This window comes from Elephas maximus, chromosome 22, assembly GCF_024166365.1.
Source record: "Elephas maximus indicus isolate mEleMax1 chromosome 22, mEleMax1 primary haplotype, whole genome shotgun sequence".
Taxonomy (NCBI): domain Eukaryota; kingdom Metazoa; phylum Chordata; class Mammalia; order Proboscidea; family Elephantidae; genus Elephas; species Elephas maximus.
This window is the reverse complement of record NC_064840.1, coordinates 44736312-44754679: the sequence shown is the minus strand read 5'-3', so window position 1 is coordinate 44754679 and position 18368 is coordinate 44736312. Positions and strand designations below refer to the sequence as shown.

The 18368-nt window shown below is 38.8% G+C and overlaps 1 protein-coding gene across 1 annotated transcript in view; it reads left to right on the top strand.

The window, feature by feature from the left end:
• The first annotated feature begins 787 nt into the window (after positions 1 to 787).
• ELP3 (elongator acetyltransferase complex subunit 3) overlaps positions 788 to 18368 on the top strand; it is a 118824-nt gene continuing 101243 nt past the window's right edge. Inside the window, exons 1-5 of the mRNA XM_049865695.1 lie at positions 788 to 888; positions 5071 to 5170; positions 8379 to 8517; positions 14884 to 14954; positions 15734 to 15797. Of these exons, the coding sequence (XP_049721652.1) occupies positions 870 to 888; positions 5071 to 5170; positions 8379 to 8517; positions 14884 to 14954; positions 15734 to 15797 (393 nt within the window). The 5' untranslated portion in view covers positions 788 to 869. The remainder of the gene's footprint in view (positions 889 to 5070; positions 5171 to 8378; positions 8518 to 14883; positions 14955 to 15733; positions 15798 to 18368) is intronic.

Below are 18368 nucleotides of genomic sequence, written 5' to 3'. Positions count from 1 at the left end.
TGACCTATATAACCTGCTTTCACTGACCCTCTTCCGAGAGCCTTTCTGAATACTTTTGGTTTTGATGCTGCTCAATTCCAATCCTACGTACTCACAATAAATATATTCTAAAAAAAAAAAAAAGTTTTTTTAAATTTTTTATTACACCAATTTTTGGTGTTTCCTGCGCATTTAGGTTTTTGACACCGTTCACCTCTGGCACCTACTTGATTCCTGCCTGGTCTCGTCCAGTCTTTGGATTTATATACACCACGCTACAGTTTGTTCCCACGCGGTCATCCCCCTCCCGCCAGCTTCCCTCAAGGTGAGGCATCCTCGGCCCCAAAACCGCTATTTCGTGACCACCCACTTCCACGCTCACTTAGGCTTCCTGGCGCAGGAACTATACAAAGCTTTGTCCCATCGCTGTAGTGCCCAAATCAAGCTTGGTTCTTCATTTTTGGTCCATGAACAAAGGAGATCGTGGATGGACTTCAGGAAAATATTATCCCAAGCCCTGCCCCCAAACTCTGCAAAATTCTGTGTGTTTTTCTGAAAACATATTTATAGATTTCATCATGGTTGTCTATGTACACGGTTCAGCTGACATCAGGTTCTAAGCTGCTGCTTGGTTCAGATGCTCCCATCCTACTGGCCTAGATTCCACGCAGGGTCACTTCGGCCCTAGCCTTTCCCCACCTCCTCCCGCCCCGAAGCCGCCTGCGCCGGATAGGGCACGCTTTGTGCGCCTGTCTCCCGGGTAAAGCTTTACGATACATTGACCGTCATTTTACGACAGGTCGAGGTTGCTTTGTGGCTGTCAACTTTCCCGGAGGTCGGAGTTGGTAGCTACATTTATCTGTGGTGGCTGCAATTACGACGGCGTAGAAATGAGACAGAAGCGGAAAGGTGTGGTTGGAGGGAGGTAGAGAAGAAGCGAAAGGGAGGTGGTCGGGAGTGGGCGAACGCCCGGGAGGTCAGATGCTGAGCCCAACTTTTCCCGCGGGAATCCGCTGCCTGATCTAGTCGCTTGCCACATGGGCTCTGTCGATTCTAGCCCCCTGCCTTCTTGTTTTATCTATAGTGTTATTTAAACCTAGGGTCTGCTCCTAGTCTTGCTTGCTTCTTCTCTGGCACCTACTTGGTGTCTTTTGCTTAAAGATGGGAGGAAAAGCTTTATTCAAAGGTGTACTCTTCAAAGGAGTTAACGTGGCCGATAGATTTAACGCCATTTCGGACTCTTTTAAGATTTTTTGTATGACATATTTGACTTTTTTTTTTTTTAACTATAAGTTAAAAAAGAAAAACAATTAAATCCTCTGGAATTCTTGGATTTTGTGGAACAGTTATGCAACTTTTCTGATTTGTATTGCCTCCTGAATTAGCATAGAGCAATTCCGTCCTTTGTTTTTCAACAGGACGGATTCAATTTCAAGTATTTCTTTTGAAGGTTCTATTCTAATCTCTGTAAACTCATCTGAGCAATTGTCTAAAGATGGTGACGATCATAATAGCTACGATTTGTTGATATTAATAATTCGTTTTACAGATGAAGAAGCTGGGGTTCAAAGAGTTCAGTAACTTTCGCAGCACAAAATTGTATTTATTGAGTGTGGAGCTGATGGGCCAGGCTCTCTATAGTTCCAAAGAATAAAATTAAAAAAATCTGCGTCCTTAACCACTATGCTATATTGGCTTTTGGTGTCAAGTGTCACTTATTTTCCTTCCAAGCAACAGCACCAAGTGTATAAGTTACCTTCTGTTGGTTCCTTAAAACACTACCTAGTCAAAACTAATTTGTCATCTGTTCACTCTCTGACTTGCTCCTTCTCCGTCTATCAGGCCAGGCAGCTTTACATTTCTAGCTTAATCTGTCACTAAGCCCTGTTAGGTCTCAGAAATCACCCCTTGAATTTGTTTATTTCTCATTATTCTAGCCATTAGCTTCATCAACAACGAATATTTGAGTAGTACTTTGGCTTTCATATACATTATTTAAAGCAATTCTTCCAGTGGTTTTGCTCACACAACCAGCAGGGGTTGGGAGACAGAATGGAGCCTGAAATCAAAGTTATTAACTTAAATCTTGTGGGTGTTTTTGTGTGTGTGTGTTTCCCATGTTGCCATTCAAGGGCGTTTTACTTAGTATTGCAGATTGTGTATATTCTTTTTTATTTTCTGAATCATTCTTTGTACTGATAATATACTTATTTTCTTTAAACAGTACTTTCATCTTTTTAAAAAAATATTTTTATTGTGCTTCAAGTGAAAGTTTACAAATCAAGTCAGTTTCTCATACAAAAATTTATATACACCTTGCTGTATACTCCTGGTTGCTCTCCCTAATGAAACAGCACACTCTTTCCCTCCACTCTTTCTTTTTGTGTCTATTTGGCCAGCTTCTGACCCCCACTGCCCTCTCATCTCTCCTCCAGACAAGAGCTGCCCACATAGTCTCATGTGTCTACTTGATCCAAGAAGCTCACTCTTCGCCAGTATCATTTTCTATCCCATAGTCCAGTCCAATCCCTGTCTGAAGAGTTGGCTTTGGGAAAGGTTCCTGTCTTGGGCTAACAGAAGGTCTAGAGACCATGACCTCTGGGGTCCCTCTAGTCTCAGACCATTAAGTCTGGTCTTTTTATGAGAATTTGAGGTCTGCTCTCCTGCTCCCTCAGGGGTTCTCGGTTGTGTTCCCTGTCAGGGCAGTCATTGGTTGTAGCTGGGCACCATCTAGTTCTTCTTGTCTCAGGCTAATGTAGTCTCTGGTTTATGTGGTCCTTTTTGTCTCTTGGGCTCATAATTACCTTGTGTCTTTGTTGTTCATTCTCCTTTGCTCCAGGTAGGTTGAGACCAGTTGATGCATCTTTAGATGGCCACTTCCTAGCATTTAAGAGCCCAGATGCCATCTCCAAAGTGGGATGCAAAATGTTTTCTTAATAGATTTTATTATGCCAGTTGACTTCGATGTCCCCTGAAACCATGGTTCCCATACGCCCACCCCTGCTACGCTGGCCTTCGAAGCGTTCAGTTTATTCAGGAAACTTCTTTGCTTTTGGTTTAGTCCAGTTGTGCTGACCTCCTCTGTATTGTGTGCTGTCTCTCCCTTCACCTAAAATAGCTCTTATCTACTATCTAATTAGTGAAAATCCCTCTCCCTCCCTCCTTCTGCATTCTTGTAACCATCAAAAAATATTCTCTAAACAGTACTTTCATCTTTTTACTCCCAAATTTGAGCAGTTTACCACTGTCAGTTGCATTTCATTTAAATGCCTTTGCCTCCCCACCAATGCCCTCTATACTTCATTTGAGTGGACAATTGTAAGCATTTATTATGTACCAGCCACTAACCTCTTCTTAACCAAGCCCTGTCAGAAAGCCTTTGTTCTAGTTAGGCAGTGGTCCTTCATACAGAGATAGGTAATTCCTCTGGATTGCCCTCTGTTTTGCTGGTCCAAATTCTGCCCTTTCTTTAAAGACCCCTGTGCCATTTCTTTCACAGAGTCTTTTTGTACTAATTTACTCTTCCAGTTAATTCTTGATGTACTCAAATCATTGAATCTCTTTTCTCCAAATAAATTCTTATGCAGAACCTCAGTATATAAGCAAATGAAAGTAGAGTTGCTTTGGTTGAAATGAGGGAAAGAGACCACTCTTTTCCTCTCTTTCCCTTCCTCCTCCTCCACCATCATTACTAGCCCTGCCTTTGTTACATGGACCCTGAGGCACCTTCACAGAACTCTGAAGTGCCAAGTTACATAACTTGGAAAGCATTTAGCCTTTGATTATAGGTGAACTTTTTTTTTCAGATTGTTTTATATGTGTTAACCTTGCCTTGTTAAGTTAGAGGCAATGTGGTACAATGGAAAATGCATGGAAGTTGTGATGAAAAGACCTGAATTTGTGTCTTAACTGTGTTGTTTACAATGTTACCTTAGCTTGCCTTAGCCTCATTTTTCTCATCTGTATAATGGGATAACAGTATCTTCTTAAAGGGTTGTTGTGAGGTTTTCAAGTGAGATAAAATAAATGAAGGGGCTTCGTAACTGCCAGAGCTTTCTCTTCTGTGCTTCTCTCTGATGACTTCGTTATCTTTGCACATTACCTTCCGCTACAGACAAGAATTGTGCTTACTGTCAGCTCCCAAGCTGATATCCCACACTTCCTGTTACTGGAGAGAGACTGACTTTTTTGCTTTGATGAAAAAAAAGTTCAGATTGACCTAGCTTGGATAAGTGCCCATCATCGTACCAGTCAGCTGTGATTGGGGTGGTGAGGTCGTATAAGAACATGTCAGCTGCCTTTAGATGAGAAGAGGGCACCAGTTGCCAGGAGAAGGTAGTGATGGTAGAGGGACAATATCTTAGTGATGCATTAAGATCCTTAGGCAGGTGTAGAACCCATGTCCCTGCTTTGCGATACTACTTCTGCAGGTACCTGGGTTTGAGTTCCAACTCCACCCTTTGGTAGCATCCTCATGGAATAGGCAAATATCCCTGTCCTAGTTACCGCCCTCTGCTCTGAGAAATAATACATCTAAATTTTCTTCATGAACTCTAAAGTATTATACAAATACTAGTAATTACAGATCTGGAGATAAAAGGAAAATACTATAACTACTTTGGTTCTTTCCTGTGTGTTTTATAATGGAGTATGAAACTAGTTCTGGTTCTTTTACTAGTTAGGTCTTTAACTCTGAGCTGATAACTTAATCTTTTGACACTACTTTGTATGTATGTGCTTTTATAAAACAATACAACAGCTAGGTGGCTGTTTGTAGTAAGCCCTGCTGTTGTCAGCATTTTGTAGGTTCTTCCTCTTCATGTTGGTCTTTACCAGTATCTTTTATGCTAGTTGTAGTGTATGAGCTCCTAAAGTGAACTCTTCCCATATATATAGATAAAATTAGGTTTGTTTTAAATTAGACCAAAGATATGATCAGAATTGTAAACATAGAGGTTTAGTGTCTTGTCTTTTTGAGCTACTCATTTAGCATACTTGGAATGATTTTGGAAGGAAAGACTGCTTATGAATAAGATTAAAAATCTTTAGTGAGTAATATGATGTTTACACTGTTGAATATTTTCTTTTCAGCGGACCTGAGCCCTGCTGAGCTGATGATGCTGACCATAGGAGATGTTATTAAACAACTGATTGAAGCCCATGAACAGGGGAGAGACATCGATCTCAATAAGTAAGTGGATCTGTTAAGGGGGCAATCTTGTTCTTAGGTACTAGTAGATCTCTTTTATAGATTATCTAACACCAGTTGTCTTCTTTAGGCTTTTTTCCCTGTCCTATTAAAAAAAAAAAAAAAAAAAATTTTATTTTTTTTATTTTTCTGTGGCAAAATAGCCTCATATCCAAATAATGCTATTAGCTTCTAAAGTTTATTGGGTACTTACTATATTCCATGCACTGTCCTTAGTGGATTACATGTATTAACTCACTTACTCCTCTCAAAAACTGTCTGAGGCAGGCATTGATAGCACCTTCATTTGAGAGAGGAGTAATCTGAGGCATAGCAAAGTTAAATAACTTGCGGGGGTAAATGACAAGTAATTGGCAGAAATAGGATTTGAAATTGGGCCATCTGGCTGCAGAGCCATGCTCTTATCTTCTGTGCTACACCACTTTACATCCATTTTCTATTCCATACTATTTCAGAGGAAGAAATATCTCTTTGCCAGGAAATCCGCTCCTTTGGGGTCCTTGCTCTAATCTAACCCTTCCCTATTTTAGTACCTCTTTGACACATTCATCTACTTCCTGTCCACATTCATGTTCAGCTTTGACTTTGCTACACTCTCAAATAACAGTGGTCTTTCATCTCTGCATCTATTTTTTTAAAAGCATGTGTTCACTATATGTAAATCTACTCTAATGAAAATACTCTTTCTCCTCTTTTTTAGACCCTGTTCTCTGTTGCTGTAATATCTTACCCTTTCCTTGAAACACTATGCTAAGTAAATGTTTGCTAAGTGAATAAAGAAGTAAATAATTGTCTCCTCTTGACTATGAAGACCTTGTATTTTACTGATTTTTCTTCCATATCTTTTGCTGTTTTTCATTCTGTTTTTCTTGGTTACACCCCTAATTGTATAAGTGCTGTCTTTGGATCTTCTTTTTCTTTAGGTCCAGTTAGGGTCTACATTTTCATAATTCTTTCTTCATTATGTTACTCACTTCTGTTTCCACTACCAACTCCCTAGTCCATCCCTTTTAAAACTTAAATCTGGACTACTTTACTAGTTTCCGCTTTTGGTCTCTTTTCATCTCTTTGCTTCATTAATTTTCTTTCACCTCGGCTTTTACATGTCACTTCTCTATACAGAAACTTTCAGCATATCCCCAGTGTTTACGGAGTCAAATGCAGGGTCCTTAGCCCATTATGTAAAGCCTTTCAGTCTGGCTTCCACAGAATTTTCTGACCTTAGGAACTTTATACCTTTATGTTGAAAATCTTTTCTGTCAAGTTGGTCTAACCTATATTTATTAAAATATATGCATTCTTGTTTTTGAATCTTTATATAACCGGCCTGTCTGCCCCAGTGTCATCTCTATGTCTTCTTTCTCTCTCTGAGTTCCTTTCTTGAAATCTAAGTATTCATTGTCGTGTGTGTGTTTTATCACTTACACAGTTAGTTTTTGCATACCTGTCCACTAAGTGAAGAACTATATTTTATACCTTCTGATATGCCAAGTACTTGTTGCACATGTTAGGCACTCGTGGGCTTTACATTAACTTTACTTAAAGAACTTGTTCTTTGTCCCTGGTTCCTGAGAGATAACTCTAAACCCTTGGAATTTCCTGAGTAATTGAGGTGCCTTCATTATTTATAGGCCTCAGACCACACATGAGAAATTAAGCTAACGACATGGCTCTTGGGTGGGGCTAGCCAGGCCAGAAAGACCACCTCATAATATCAGCTAGCGTCAGGGGAGGTGGACTGATTCAATCAACCGTGACTACATAATGAAGCCCCAGTAAAGGCTCTGGACACAGACGTTCCACAGGTTTCCTGGTTGATGAAAGACATTAATGCATGTGGGAGGGTAGTGCATCCCTCTTTGGGACATAGATGCTCCGCTTTGGTAACCCTGTCAGACCTCACCTTATGTGTTTTTTCAGTCATGTCTTTTTTCCTGTAATAACACTTTCCATGGGTTCTGTGAGTTGTTCTAGTGATTACCGAATCAGAGGGAATAGTGGAAGCCAGCAGGTCAGAAGTGAGGAGAGGCCTGGGGACTCCCAAGCGTGTGGCTGGCATCCTGAAGGGTTAGTAGGAAAACCCTGAATTTGTAGCCAGCAGGTCAGATCGGAAGTGAGAGTGCTGTGGGGAATCCCAAGCTTGCATCTGACACCTTGGGCAGACCTGGCGTTCTTTAATGTGTGAGCCCTGACCTAGGTTAGGATCAGAGGAAGAAGTGCTATATGTGTAACTTGGTGTCAGAACAGAAGTGGCAGAGAACTCGGGATTTGGTATTTTCTACCCAATACTCAGTTATTTTATTTTTTTTTTTTTTCAGTTAAGGTTTGTTGAAAATCGTGAAAGCACCCTACAGATATTTCTAGGTAGATTAAATTAGAAGACAGGGTGACTGTTAGGGCTTAGCTAGCAGGCGCAAAGAAATGAAAAGCTGATAAAATTATAAAGAAAAGCAAAGGAATTATTAGTCAGGATAAAGGTTACTTTTAGGGTTAGGGTTATGATCAGGAAGGGGCATGCGAGGGACCCCTGCAGTGCCAGTAATATTCTTTTTCTTTACTCATGTTGTGGTTACATGAGTGGTTGCTTTATAACTACTTGTTAAAGTGTATTTTTGTGGTTTATTATATCTTCTTTTCTTTATATTATATAATATTCCCTGTTATAAAATACACAGTTTATTTCCTATTTCACTCTGCATAGCCTTCCTCGATTTTATTTGTCTAAGACAGAGGTTCCAAACCAGAAACCCCCAGGAGACATTTGGCATTGTCTGGAGACAATAAGGGTACTTTTGAATGTAGGCTGAGAATGCTGCTAAACATAATACAGTGCACTTGACAGCCTCCCTCAACAAACAGCTATCTGGTCCTGAATGTCAGTAGTGCTGAGATTGAGAAAGGAAAAGTTTAGAATTGTCTTCTGGGGCTGGAGCAGTATTTTGAACTAGACCTCTGTAGTCCTCTGGTTTCCTTTCTGGTACTCTAGGTTGAGAAGAGGAAGTTGTTCATTCAAGAATTTTGAGTTTTTGTTTCTTCAATAGTCACAGATCTTAAAGCTACTATTGTCACCTGGCAAAGGGATAGGGAAATGACAAGAGTTAATGGTGTTTTTTTTTTTAATAGGTCATCCTTTTGGTGACTTGTCCTTGAAACATTGTGATCTTAGTAATGCTAGATGCTTTACTTTCAGGGTAAAAACGAAGACAGCTGCCAAATATGGCCTTTCAGCACAGCCCCGCCTGGTGGATATCATTGCTGCAGTCCCACCTCAGTATCGAAAGATCTTGGTCCCCAAGTTAAAGGCAAAACCCATCAGAACTGCCAGTGGGGTGAGTGTTTCAGTTCCTGAAATAACAGATTCACTGTACCTATTCTGCCAGAAATCCTTGCCTTCATGTAACTACCCTTAGCCAATTTCTTTGACATTGGCCTATATATATCCCTACCATGTTTTATGGGTAAGTTTTGAATTTTTCATAGTAGGCGTTATCTATGAGCTTATCACTTATGAAGATAAATATTTAGCAACCTTTCAAACCTGACTGATACAGCCGGCTTCCGTGACACCATCCTCTGTGCTTCTCCTTCTACATCTGATAATTTCTTTTCTTTCTTTGAGGGCTATTCTTGTTCTGCTTTCCTCTAAAAGCTGGTGTTTTCTGTAATCTTGGGCCCGCTGTTTTTATTAAACCAAACACCAAAACCCATTACTGTTGAGTGTCAATTCCAACTCATAGCAACCCCATAGGATGGAGTAGAACTGCCCCATAGGGTTTCCAAGCCTGTAATCTTTACAGATTCAGAATGCCACATCTCCTGTGGCGTGTGTGGTGGGTTTGAACTGCCAACCTTTTGGTTAGCAGCCAAGCGCTTAACCGCTGCACCACCAGGGCTCCTGTTTTTATTAAACCAAAAACCAAACCCAGTGCCGTCGAGTTGATTCTGACTCATAGCAACCCTATAGGACAGAGTAGAACTGCCCCATAGAGTTTCCAAGGAGTGCCTGGTGGATTCGAACTGCCGACCCTTGAGTTAGCAGCCGTAGCATTTAACCACTACACCACCAGGGTTTCCCCTGTTTTTATTACTGTACGTATATTCTTTGGTAATTTTTCATCCGTTTGAAGTTTTTAAGTATTGTTACATGCTGACCCCAGCTCTGACCTCTTCCCAACCTTCAGACTCCCATCAAATTGCCTGTTAGACATTTATCCTTTTACTGCCTGTAGAAACTCAGTTTTAATGTAACCAAAACTAATTTAACATAACCAAAACTAACCTCAAACTTGCTCATTCTTTTCACTGTCCATCTTAGCTCATGGTGTCACCATCTACTCAGTTTTCCCAAAAACGTGAGACACATTTCCATCATTGTCCACACTTTGGCATTTGTCATTTCTTGTTTAGGCTATTTCAGTCATTTCCCAACTGGTCCGCTTTGTCCTACCTGCACTACATCCATCTTCCACAATGTCACCAGAGTGATCTATCAGAAATGCAAAGCCATCTGTGACAATTTAACTCAGAAATACACAGCTGATTGTAATTCTCTATCTACTGCACACTCTCGCCTCCATGTCTTTTTTCATGCTGTGCCTCTGATAGTACATTGTTTGTTTTTTGTACTTTAGCTGAAAGTTTATAGCTCAAGTTAATTTCTCATTTAAAAATGTATATACATATTGTTTTTGACATTGGTTGCAGTCCCTACCATGTGTCAGCACAGTCTGTTTGATTGTTTTTGAGGTTTGTTTTCTTTTTACTTTGAACACCACCTTTGTTATTATCCCATTATTAATAACAACAATAATAGCCACCATATGTTGACCACCTATTATACACCAGTCACTGTGCTAGGTACTTTGGGTATGTTTTCTAATTTAATTCTCAGAATAGCCTTGAAAGTATCATCTTCATTGTATAAAACAGGAAAATAACATAGTAAGAGGTCTCTGTGATTGAGTCCAAAATCATTGCTTTTTCTACTCTATCAGTAATTTTTAAACTGTATTCTACAAAATTACAGGGTTCCTTGGAAGTTTTTTGGTTTTTTTTTTTTTTTATGGGGAATAGTAGGAAAGCATGAGAGGAGATCCCATCCCTACTTCATCTTTTATATATTGAAGTTCTAAGTTAAATGTTGGAGCCCTGATGGCATAGTGGTTAAGAGATTGGCTGCTAACCAAAAGGTTGGCAGTTCAAATCCACCAGCTACTTCTTGGAAACCCTATGGGGCATTCTACTCTGGAAGGAGAGTTCTACTGCTTAAAAAGAAAGTTTGAAAACTATTGCACATAGTTTTCTTGTCCTTCACTTCCCCCTACCTTTTTAACTCAGTTAACTCTTACTCATCATAGTTGTTAGCTCTCAGGAAGGCTCCCCTGACTCCCGTGGATTGCTGTCTTTGGACATTCCTAGTGTTTGTACCCATTGCCATTGAGTCGATTCCGACTCATAGCGACCCTAAGGGTAACGACAACAGGCAGGGGTAGGTAGAGTAGTGTTTTGTACATGCTTCTTAAACCTTGTTGTTTTGATATTGTCTATTTCATGTCTTTCTACACTACTAGATAGTAAGCTTTCAGAAGGCAAAGGCAAAGGCAACAAATTATTATTTTGTAGTCTCAGGCCCCACCTAGTACTGTGTAGCACAGACCTGACCTATAGTACTCCCTCTGTAAAAGGCTGTTGAGTTGAACTGACCTTATCAGTGGTATATATGGTTGTGTCTCATTTTAAATAAAAGGATTTGCTTGAAAAAGCTAAGATTTCTTGCAAAGTGATTTGTTTTGGGGTGTCTCCAAATTATTGTTTTGTTTAAATTTTAGCTTTTTTTTTTTCTTTAAGAAAATTATCACAAACTTACAGAAAAGTTGAAAGTACCCTACAAAGAACATTTTTTTCCTGAGCCATTTGCGAGTAAGTTGCCAACTTGATGCCTTTGAATACTTGAGTGTGTATTTCCAGTGAAAGCACTGGCAAAAAACAAAGCTCCAGGAATTGATGGAATATCAGTTGAGATGTTTCAACAAACGGATGCAGCACTGGAAGTGGTCACTCGTATATGCCAAGAAATTTGGAAGACAGCTACCTGGCCAACCGACTGGAAGAGATCCATATTTATGCCTATTCCCAAGAAAGGTGATCCAACCGAATGTGGAAATTATCAAACAATATCATTAATATCACACGCAAGTAAAATTTTGCTGAAGATCATTCAAAAGGGTCTGCAGCAGTATATCAACAGGGAACTGCCAGAAATTCAGGCCAGATTCAGAAGAGGACGTGGAAACAGGGATATCATAGCTGATGTCAGATGGATCCTGGCTGAAAGCAGAGAATACCGGAAAGATGTTACCTGTGTTTTATTGACTATGCAAAGGCATTCGACTGTGTGGATCATTACAAATTATGGATGACATTGCAGAGAATGGGAATTCCAGAAAACTTAATTGTGCTCATGAGGAGTCTGTACATAGATCAAGAGGCCATTGTTCAGACAGAACAAGGAGATACTGTGTGGTTTAAAGTCAGGAAAGATGTGTGTCAGGGTTGTATCCTTTCACGATACCTATTCAGTCTGTATGCTGAGCAAATAATCCAAGAAACTGGACTATATGAAGAAGAACAGGTCATCAGGTTTGGAGGAAGACTCATTAACACCCTGCACTATGCAGATGACACAACATTGCTTACTAAAAGTGAAGAGGACTTGAAGCACTTACTGATGAAGATCAAAGACCATAGCCTTCAGTATGGATTACTCCTCAAAATAAAGAAAACAAAAATCCTCAGAACTAGACCAATAAGCAACATCATGATAAATGGGGAAAAGATTGAAACTGTCACAGATTTCATTTTACTCGGATCTAAATCAACAGCCATGGAAGCAGCAATCAAGAAATCAAAAGATGCATGCATCGGGCAGATCTGCTGCAAAGTACCTCTTTAAAGTTTTAAAAAGCACAGATGTCACCTTGAACACTAAGGTGCGCCTGACCCAAGCCATGGTATTTTCAATCGAATCATATGTGTGAGAAAGCTGGACAATGAATAAGGAAGACCGAAGAAGAATTGATGCCTTTGAATTGTGGTGTTGGTGAAGAATATCGAATATATTGTGGATTGCCAAAAAAAGAACAAATCTGTCTTGGAAGAAGTACAACCAGAAAGCTTCTTAGAAGCAAGGAAGACGAGACTGCGTCCTACATACTTTGGACATGTTGTCAGGAAGGATCAGTCCCTGGAGAAGGACAATGATCCACTTGGTAAAGCAGAGTGTCAGTGAAAAAGACGAAGACCCTCAACGAGATGGATTGACACAGTGGCTGCATCAGTGGGCTGAAGCATAACAATGATTATGAGCATGGCGCAAGACCAGGCAATGTTTCGCTCTGTGATACATAGGGTCACTATGAGTTGGAACCAGCTGGACAGCACCTAACAAAAACAACATGTTTCCTACAAACAAAAGCCATTTCTTATGTAACCACAATACAGCTGTCAAAATCAGGAATTTAATCTTCAGACCTCATTCAAGTTAATGAGTTATTTCAGTAATGCCCTGTAGGAGCCAGCTCAGAATCACCACATTTAGTTTTCATGTCTCTTTGGTTTTCATCAGTCTGGACATTTATTCTGTCTTTCCTTGACTTTGTTACTTTGACACTCTTAAAGATTTTGGGGTAGTTGTTTTGTAGAATGGCCCTCAACTTGGATTAGTTAGATGTTAGTGTAGTTAGATTTGAGTTAGATAATAGTCAGATGTCTCAATTAGATTCAATTTATGTATCTTTGGCAAGAACATCACCGAAGTGATACTGTGTTCTCACTGTATCCTATCAGATGGCACACAGCCTCAGTACCATTACTGGTGATGTTCATTTTGATCAAGGTGATGTCTGTCAGGCTGCTACTTTATAAAATTATTATTTTTCACTTTGTAATTAGCACATATTGGGGGTACAACTATATAAACATCCTGTTCCTCATCAAACTTCTAATTCATTCATTCATTTATTAACATCAGTGTGGAGTCATAGTTTCCTGTTTTATTTGATGGATTATAATCTGTTATTGTCATTATTTATTTTGATATACAAATTGTTCCAGATTTACCTATGGGAGCCTTTCAAGCTAGTTTCTGCATGTTTTTGAAATCTCTGCATTATCCTTTGTGCAGTTCTAGCTTTTTAGCATGACAAAATATTCCAGGATCATTGTGTACTTCCTTTGCCCCAGCGCTGGAATTAGCCATGTTTCCAAGAACTAGTGCCTTTTAGAGGTGAAGAGTATTTACAAACCAAGATTTGTGTACTATGTGTGCTCAAATTAGGGTGTTGCTACTCCCAGGCCCTCTCAGTGAACCAAGCTATAGAATATATGTATACATACACATGTGCATGTATACATTCATGCCTGTCTACACATACACATAATACGTTTTCATATATATCTTTTTGTATATCCATGTGTGTATGTATAGTGGAAATTATGAGTTCACAATAATACCTCCAGTTCCATTCATCCAACAGAGTTTTAGTTCTCTCCCTTTCCATATTTATAACATCTTCTGACAGTGAAAAACATAGCTTGCATTAGCTTTAATATATATCATTATTTTACCAACCCTGCCCCCTGCCATGTGTAACTACTGTTCCATCTCTGCCATCACCTCCTTTCTCAGGTTGATGTCTTTCTTATCCCACATGACCTCTGACGGACCCCTCTGAGACTATTTTTCACACAAACTCTGTGAAGTCCAATTCCTAGCTTAATAGTTACTGCTCTACAGATTGAGATCTAGTGTGTCTGTGTGGTGTTTAATTTATAAAGATTAGTGTGTATATATAATTTTATATAGCATAGTTTTTTCTTGTAGAATATTTTAGTTAAACAGTGTATCAGAGAGAATAAAAATCATGATGGCTTTTAAAATTATTAAGTCCTTATTTTACACTTAATTTATTGCAAAATATAATACAAATCAGCACATGCAATGAATAATATTGAAAAGGGATCATCCTTGTACCCATTTCCCACTGTCTTACTCATCTAGTGGTGCTATAACAGAAATACCACAAGTGGGTGACTTTAACAAAGAGAAATTTGTTTTTTCACAGTCTGGTAGGCTACAAGTCCAAATTCAGGGCATCGGCTCCAGGCAACGGCTTTCTCTTCTTTCAGCTCTGGAGGAAGGTCCTTGTCATCAATCTTCGCTTGGTCTAGGAGCTTCTCCGCATAGGAGCCCCAGGTCCAAAGGACGCACTCTTCTCCTGGCACTGTTTTATTGGTGGTATGAGGTTCCCCTGTCTCTGCTGGCTTCTCTCTTTTATATCTTGAAAGAGATTGGCTTAAGACACAATCTAACGTTGTAGATCTCATCAACATAATTGCTGCTAATCCGTCTCATTCACATCATGGTGATAGGATTTACAACACATAGAAAAATCACGTCAGATGACAAAATGGTGGACAGTCACACAGAACTGGGAATCATGGCCTAGCCAAATTGATACACATGTTTTTGGGGGACACAATTCAGCTCATGATACCCTCCTTAAGAAATACAGCATTATTAATGCCTTTGAAGCCCCCTGTGTGCCAGTCTCTGATTGCATTCCTTTCTCTGCATACCACTCTCCAGCATTGTGTATTAATTATTCCATGATAGCTTTTTAATTAATCTTTTATAGATTGCTGTTGTGGCTGTGATGTGCAAACCCCATAGATGTCCACACATCAGTTTTACAGGAAATATATGTGTGTAAGTATGATGATTTTGATAAATTGTGTGTGTGTATATTTTAATTGAATTAAGTCTCCTGGAGTTCTTGATGAATGCATGCTGGTAAAAACTTCCATTTAATGAATTCATAAGTTAGTTTTTTGAAACAAGTAGCCATTGATAGGATATTTCAGTAATTTAAAAATGGAACATAAAAAGGTTTTAATTTATTGCGACACATAAAAAATGCATAGGTTATAGAACTTAAAACAGTGGACATTCTGTTAACAAATGAAACATGGGAATATGAGCTGTCTAAATTCTGGTAGTCAGAAATTTAAAATGAATTTGGTTTAGAAAAGTATCGAGATGGAAGGTTATCCATATAAATAACTTTAGACTGCTTACATTTAGATATTAAGAAAAATTAGCAGAAGAGTATACATGAATCTAGGTGGAAAAGTTAAAAGGGAGAAAGATTTCCTTGAGTGTGATTACCAAGAGAGCGCTATGAGTATCAATCTAAACTTAAAAGAAAACTTAGTACCTTTTATTTGCCGCTAGAAGCTTAAACATTTAAAGTTATAGCGACTGCAGTATTTTGAAAGTAAACGTGATAGTGTTCGTTCATATATTTATCTTGTTTACTTGTTAGTAGAATATACATTAGTTTCAGGTACTGCAAAGGTAGACTCTTCTGCAAGGATTGCAAAATGAAACTCTTTTATTTCAGGATTTTTTGGAGACTATGATACTTCAACTAGACTGTTGAACTAAGTTTTGTATCTGACATCTTAATTCGTTTGTTGTATTGGCAGATACTGCCCTGGTGGTCCAGATTCAGATTTTGAGTATTCAACTCAGTCTTATACTGGATATGAGGTAAAGTAATCTAAGATTGTTTGATGAAATGTTACATCATACTTTTCATGATGTAACATTTCATCATAAAAGTGTGATTTTACAACACTTGCTTTCTTGAAATTTTTATTTTGTATTTTTTTCTGAATACAAAAGTTGTCCATTCACCAAATATTTGCTGAGTGTCTGCAAGTGCCATCGTTCTAGCCACTGGAGAAATACAACTTTAAACCTTACAGCAACCTTTTGAAGGTAGACACTATTATTATCCCAGTTTTATAAATGAACAAACTAAGGCATAGAAGGCTTAAACAACTGCTAGTAAGTGACAGAGCCAGATTTTGTCTTTCCTGCAGTGCTCCTCACCTCTACATTGTACTGCCTCTTTAGCAAGGAGCAAAACAAACAAGGTCCCTGGTCTTAGGGGATTTACATTCTAATAATGGAAAATGGATAATAAAGAAGCAAACAAGTATCAGATATGGGTAGTCCTCGACTTACGATGGAGTTCTGTCCTGGCTATACTGTCTGTCATAACTTGGTTCTGACGTAAGTCAAATACCTCCAGTTTTTTTTTTTTTTTGCTTTTTGTTATTCTTGCCTTGTATTATCAGTATCTTCATTACATACAAACTTCTGATATATTTTAACCCATACATACGTATATTAAAAAAAAAAAAAAAAACACAAATCATAAAAATTTACTGCAAAGATGAAGCGCTGGGCAGTATTGGCATTTTGTGAGTTGCGGTGATATCCCCACTTGTGGAAGGCTCTTGATGATCTGGGTTACCCCCAGGAATGGGGACAGCATTTCTAGTCAGAAAATTAGTGACAGTTGTCTGTGTGGTCCTTTTCTTTTTTTCTTCATGTTATTTTGTGGTAATATCTCACTGCTTCCCAGTTCTGCCTATTGACTTTAGCAAAGTGGTCAGCATTTGGGTCCAAGTTTTCAAGCAACTAAAGCCCTTGATTTAGTTTAGGAAACTAAATCTATATGACAGTGTTTTGAACAGTAAATCATAAAATCGAATAGCTGAGAGTAAACATCTGAGAGTGATAACAAGAGCAAATTATGTCCTGCAACATCTACGTAGTACATATTACTGACGATGTTGTTGTTGTTAGGTGCCGTCGAGTTGGTTCTGACTCACAGTGACCCGACATACAACAGAATGAAACACTGCCCAGTCCTATGCCATCCTTACAGTCATTGTTATGCTTGAGCCCATTGTTGCAGCTACTGTGTCAGTCCATCTCATTGAGGATCTTCTTTTTTACTGACCCTCTACTTTACCAAGCACGATGTCCTTCTCCAGGAACTGGTCCCTCTTGATAATACGTCAAAGTATGTGAGACAAAGTCTTGCAGTCCTTGCTTCTAAGGAATATTCTAGTTGTACTTCTTGCAGGACAGATTTGTTCGTTCTCCTGGTAGTCCATGGTATATTCGATATCTTTTGCCAACACCATAATTCAAAGGCATCAAATGTTCTTTAGTCTTCCTTATAAGAGTAACTAGAAGATGTACAAAAATAAATAAATAATATGGATGGTGTTAAGTATGGTTTGTCATAACTTGAATACATTGTAAATCAGGGACTACCTGTACTAATAAATTCTAAGCAAAGAATTACAATAAGATATAGAGATAGACAGTAGCTAGGTTGATACTTTATCTGTGTAGGTTAGGAAGAGATTCTCTAAAGAGGTGATATTTAAGCTGAGACCCAAATGACACGAAGAGCCAGTCATAAGAATATCAAGAAAGAGCATTTCTAGCAGAGAGTAGCTAGAACAAACACACCAAGGTAGAAATGACCTTGGAGTGTTCTGGAGCATAGTGGGTAAATGGAAACATGAGATTGAAGAGACAGATCAGGTAGGAATTTGTAAGTCAGGGTAAGAGTTTGGGTTTTACTATAGGTGCCATGAGAAGCCACTAGGGTTTAAAGCAGGGGAATGATATAATCTGATTTAGGGTTTTCATATGTCATTTTGATGGCTATGTGGAGAAAGGATTAGAGTGTGGGCAAGGTTGAAAGCAGCAGACCAGTAAGGAGGCCTTGAAGGAGTCAACCCTCTTCAGAAGAAGTCAGGAGCCAGCAAATCATTGACTTTTTCTTCTCTTTATGTATGGTTTTTCATTTTTTCCTGTTTTCCATGGATTGCCATTTTAAAATGGTGATTTAAAGGAAATTACTCAGTGAAGATTATTCAGTGAAAAAACATCCTCTTACTCCTGTCCCCTAGCCATCCTTTTGTGCTCACCCACAGGTAGTCAGTGCTATTTCCTGTATATCCTTTAAAGTATTTTATGTATATATGGAGATACAAGCATATACATAATCTTTATCCTACTTTTTTATACGTATGGTAGAGTTCTATTCTGCACTTTGCCTTTTTCATTCAACAATAGATCTTGTATCATTACATTGTTTCATGTCTGTAGAGCATTCCATTGTGTAACAATAGCATAAAGGCTTTTCATTAAGCCATTTCAAACTGATATATTTAATAACTTTGTGTAGAGGTTATTTTACCATATAACTGTCTTGCATATATACGCACATCTATGTCTGTGAATGGCATA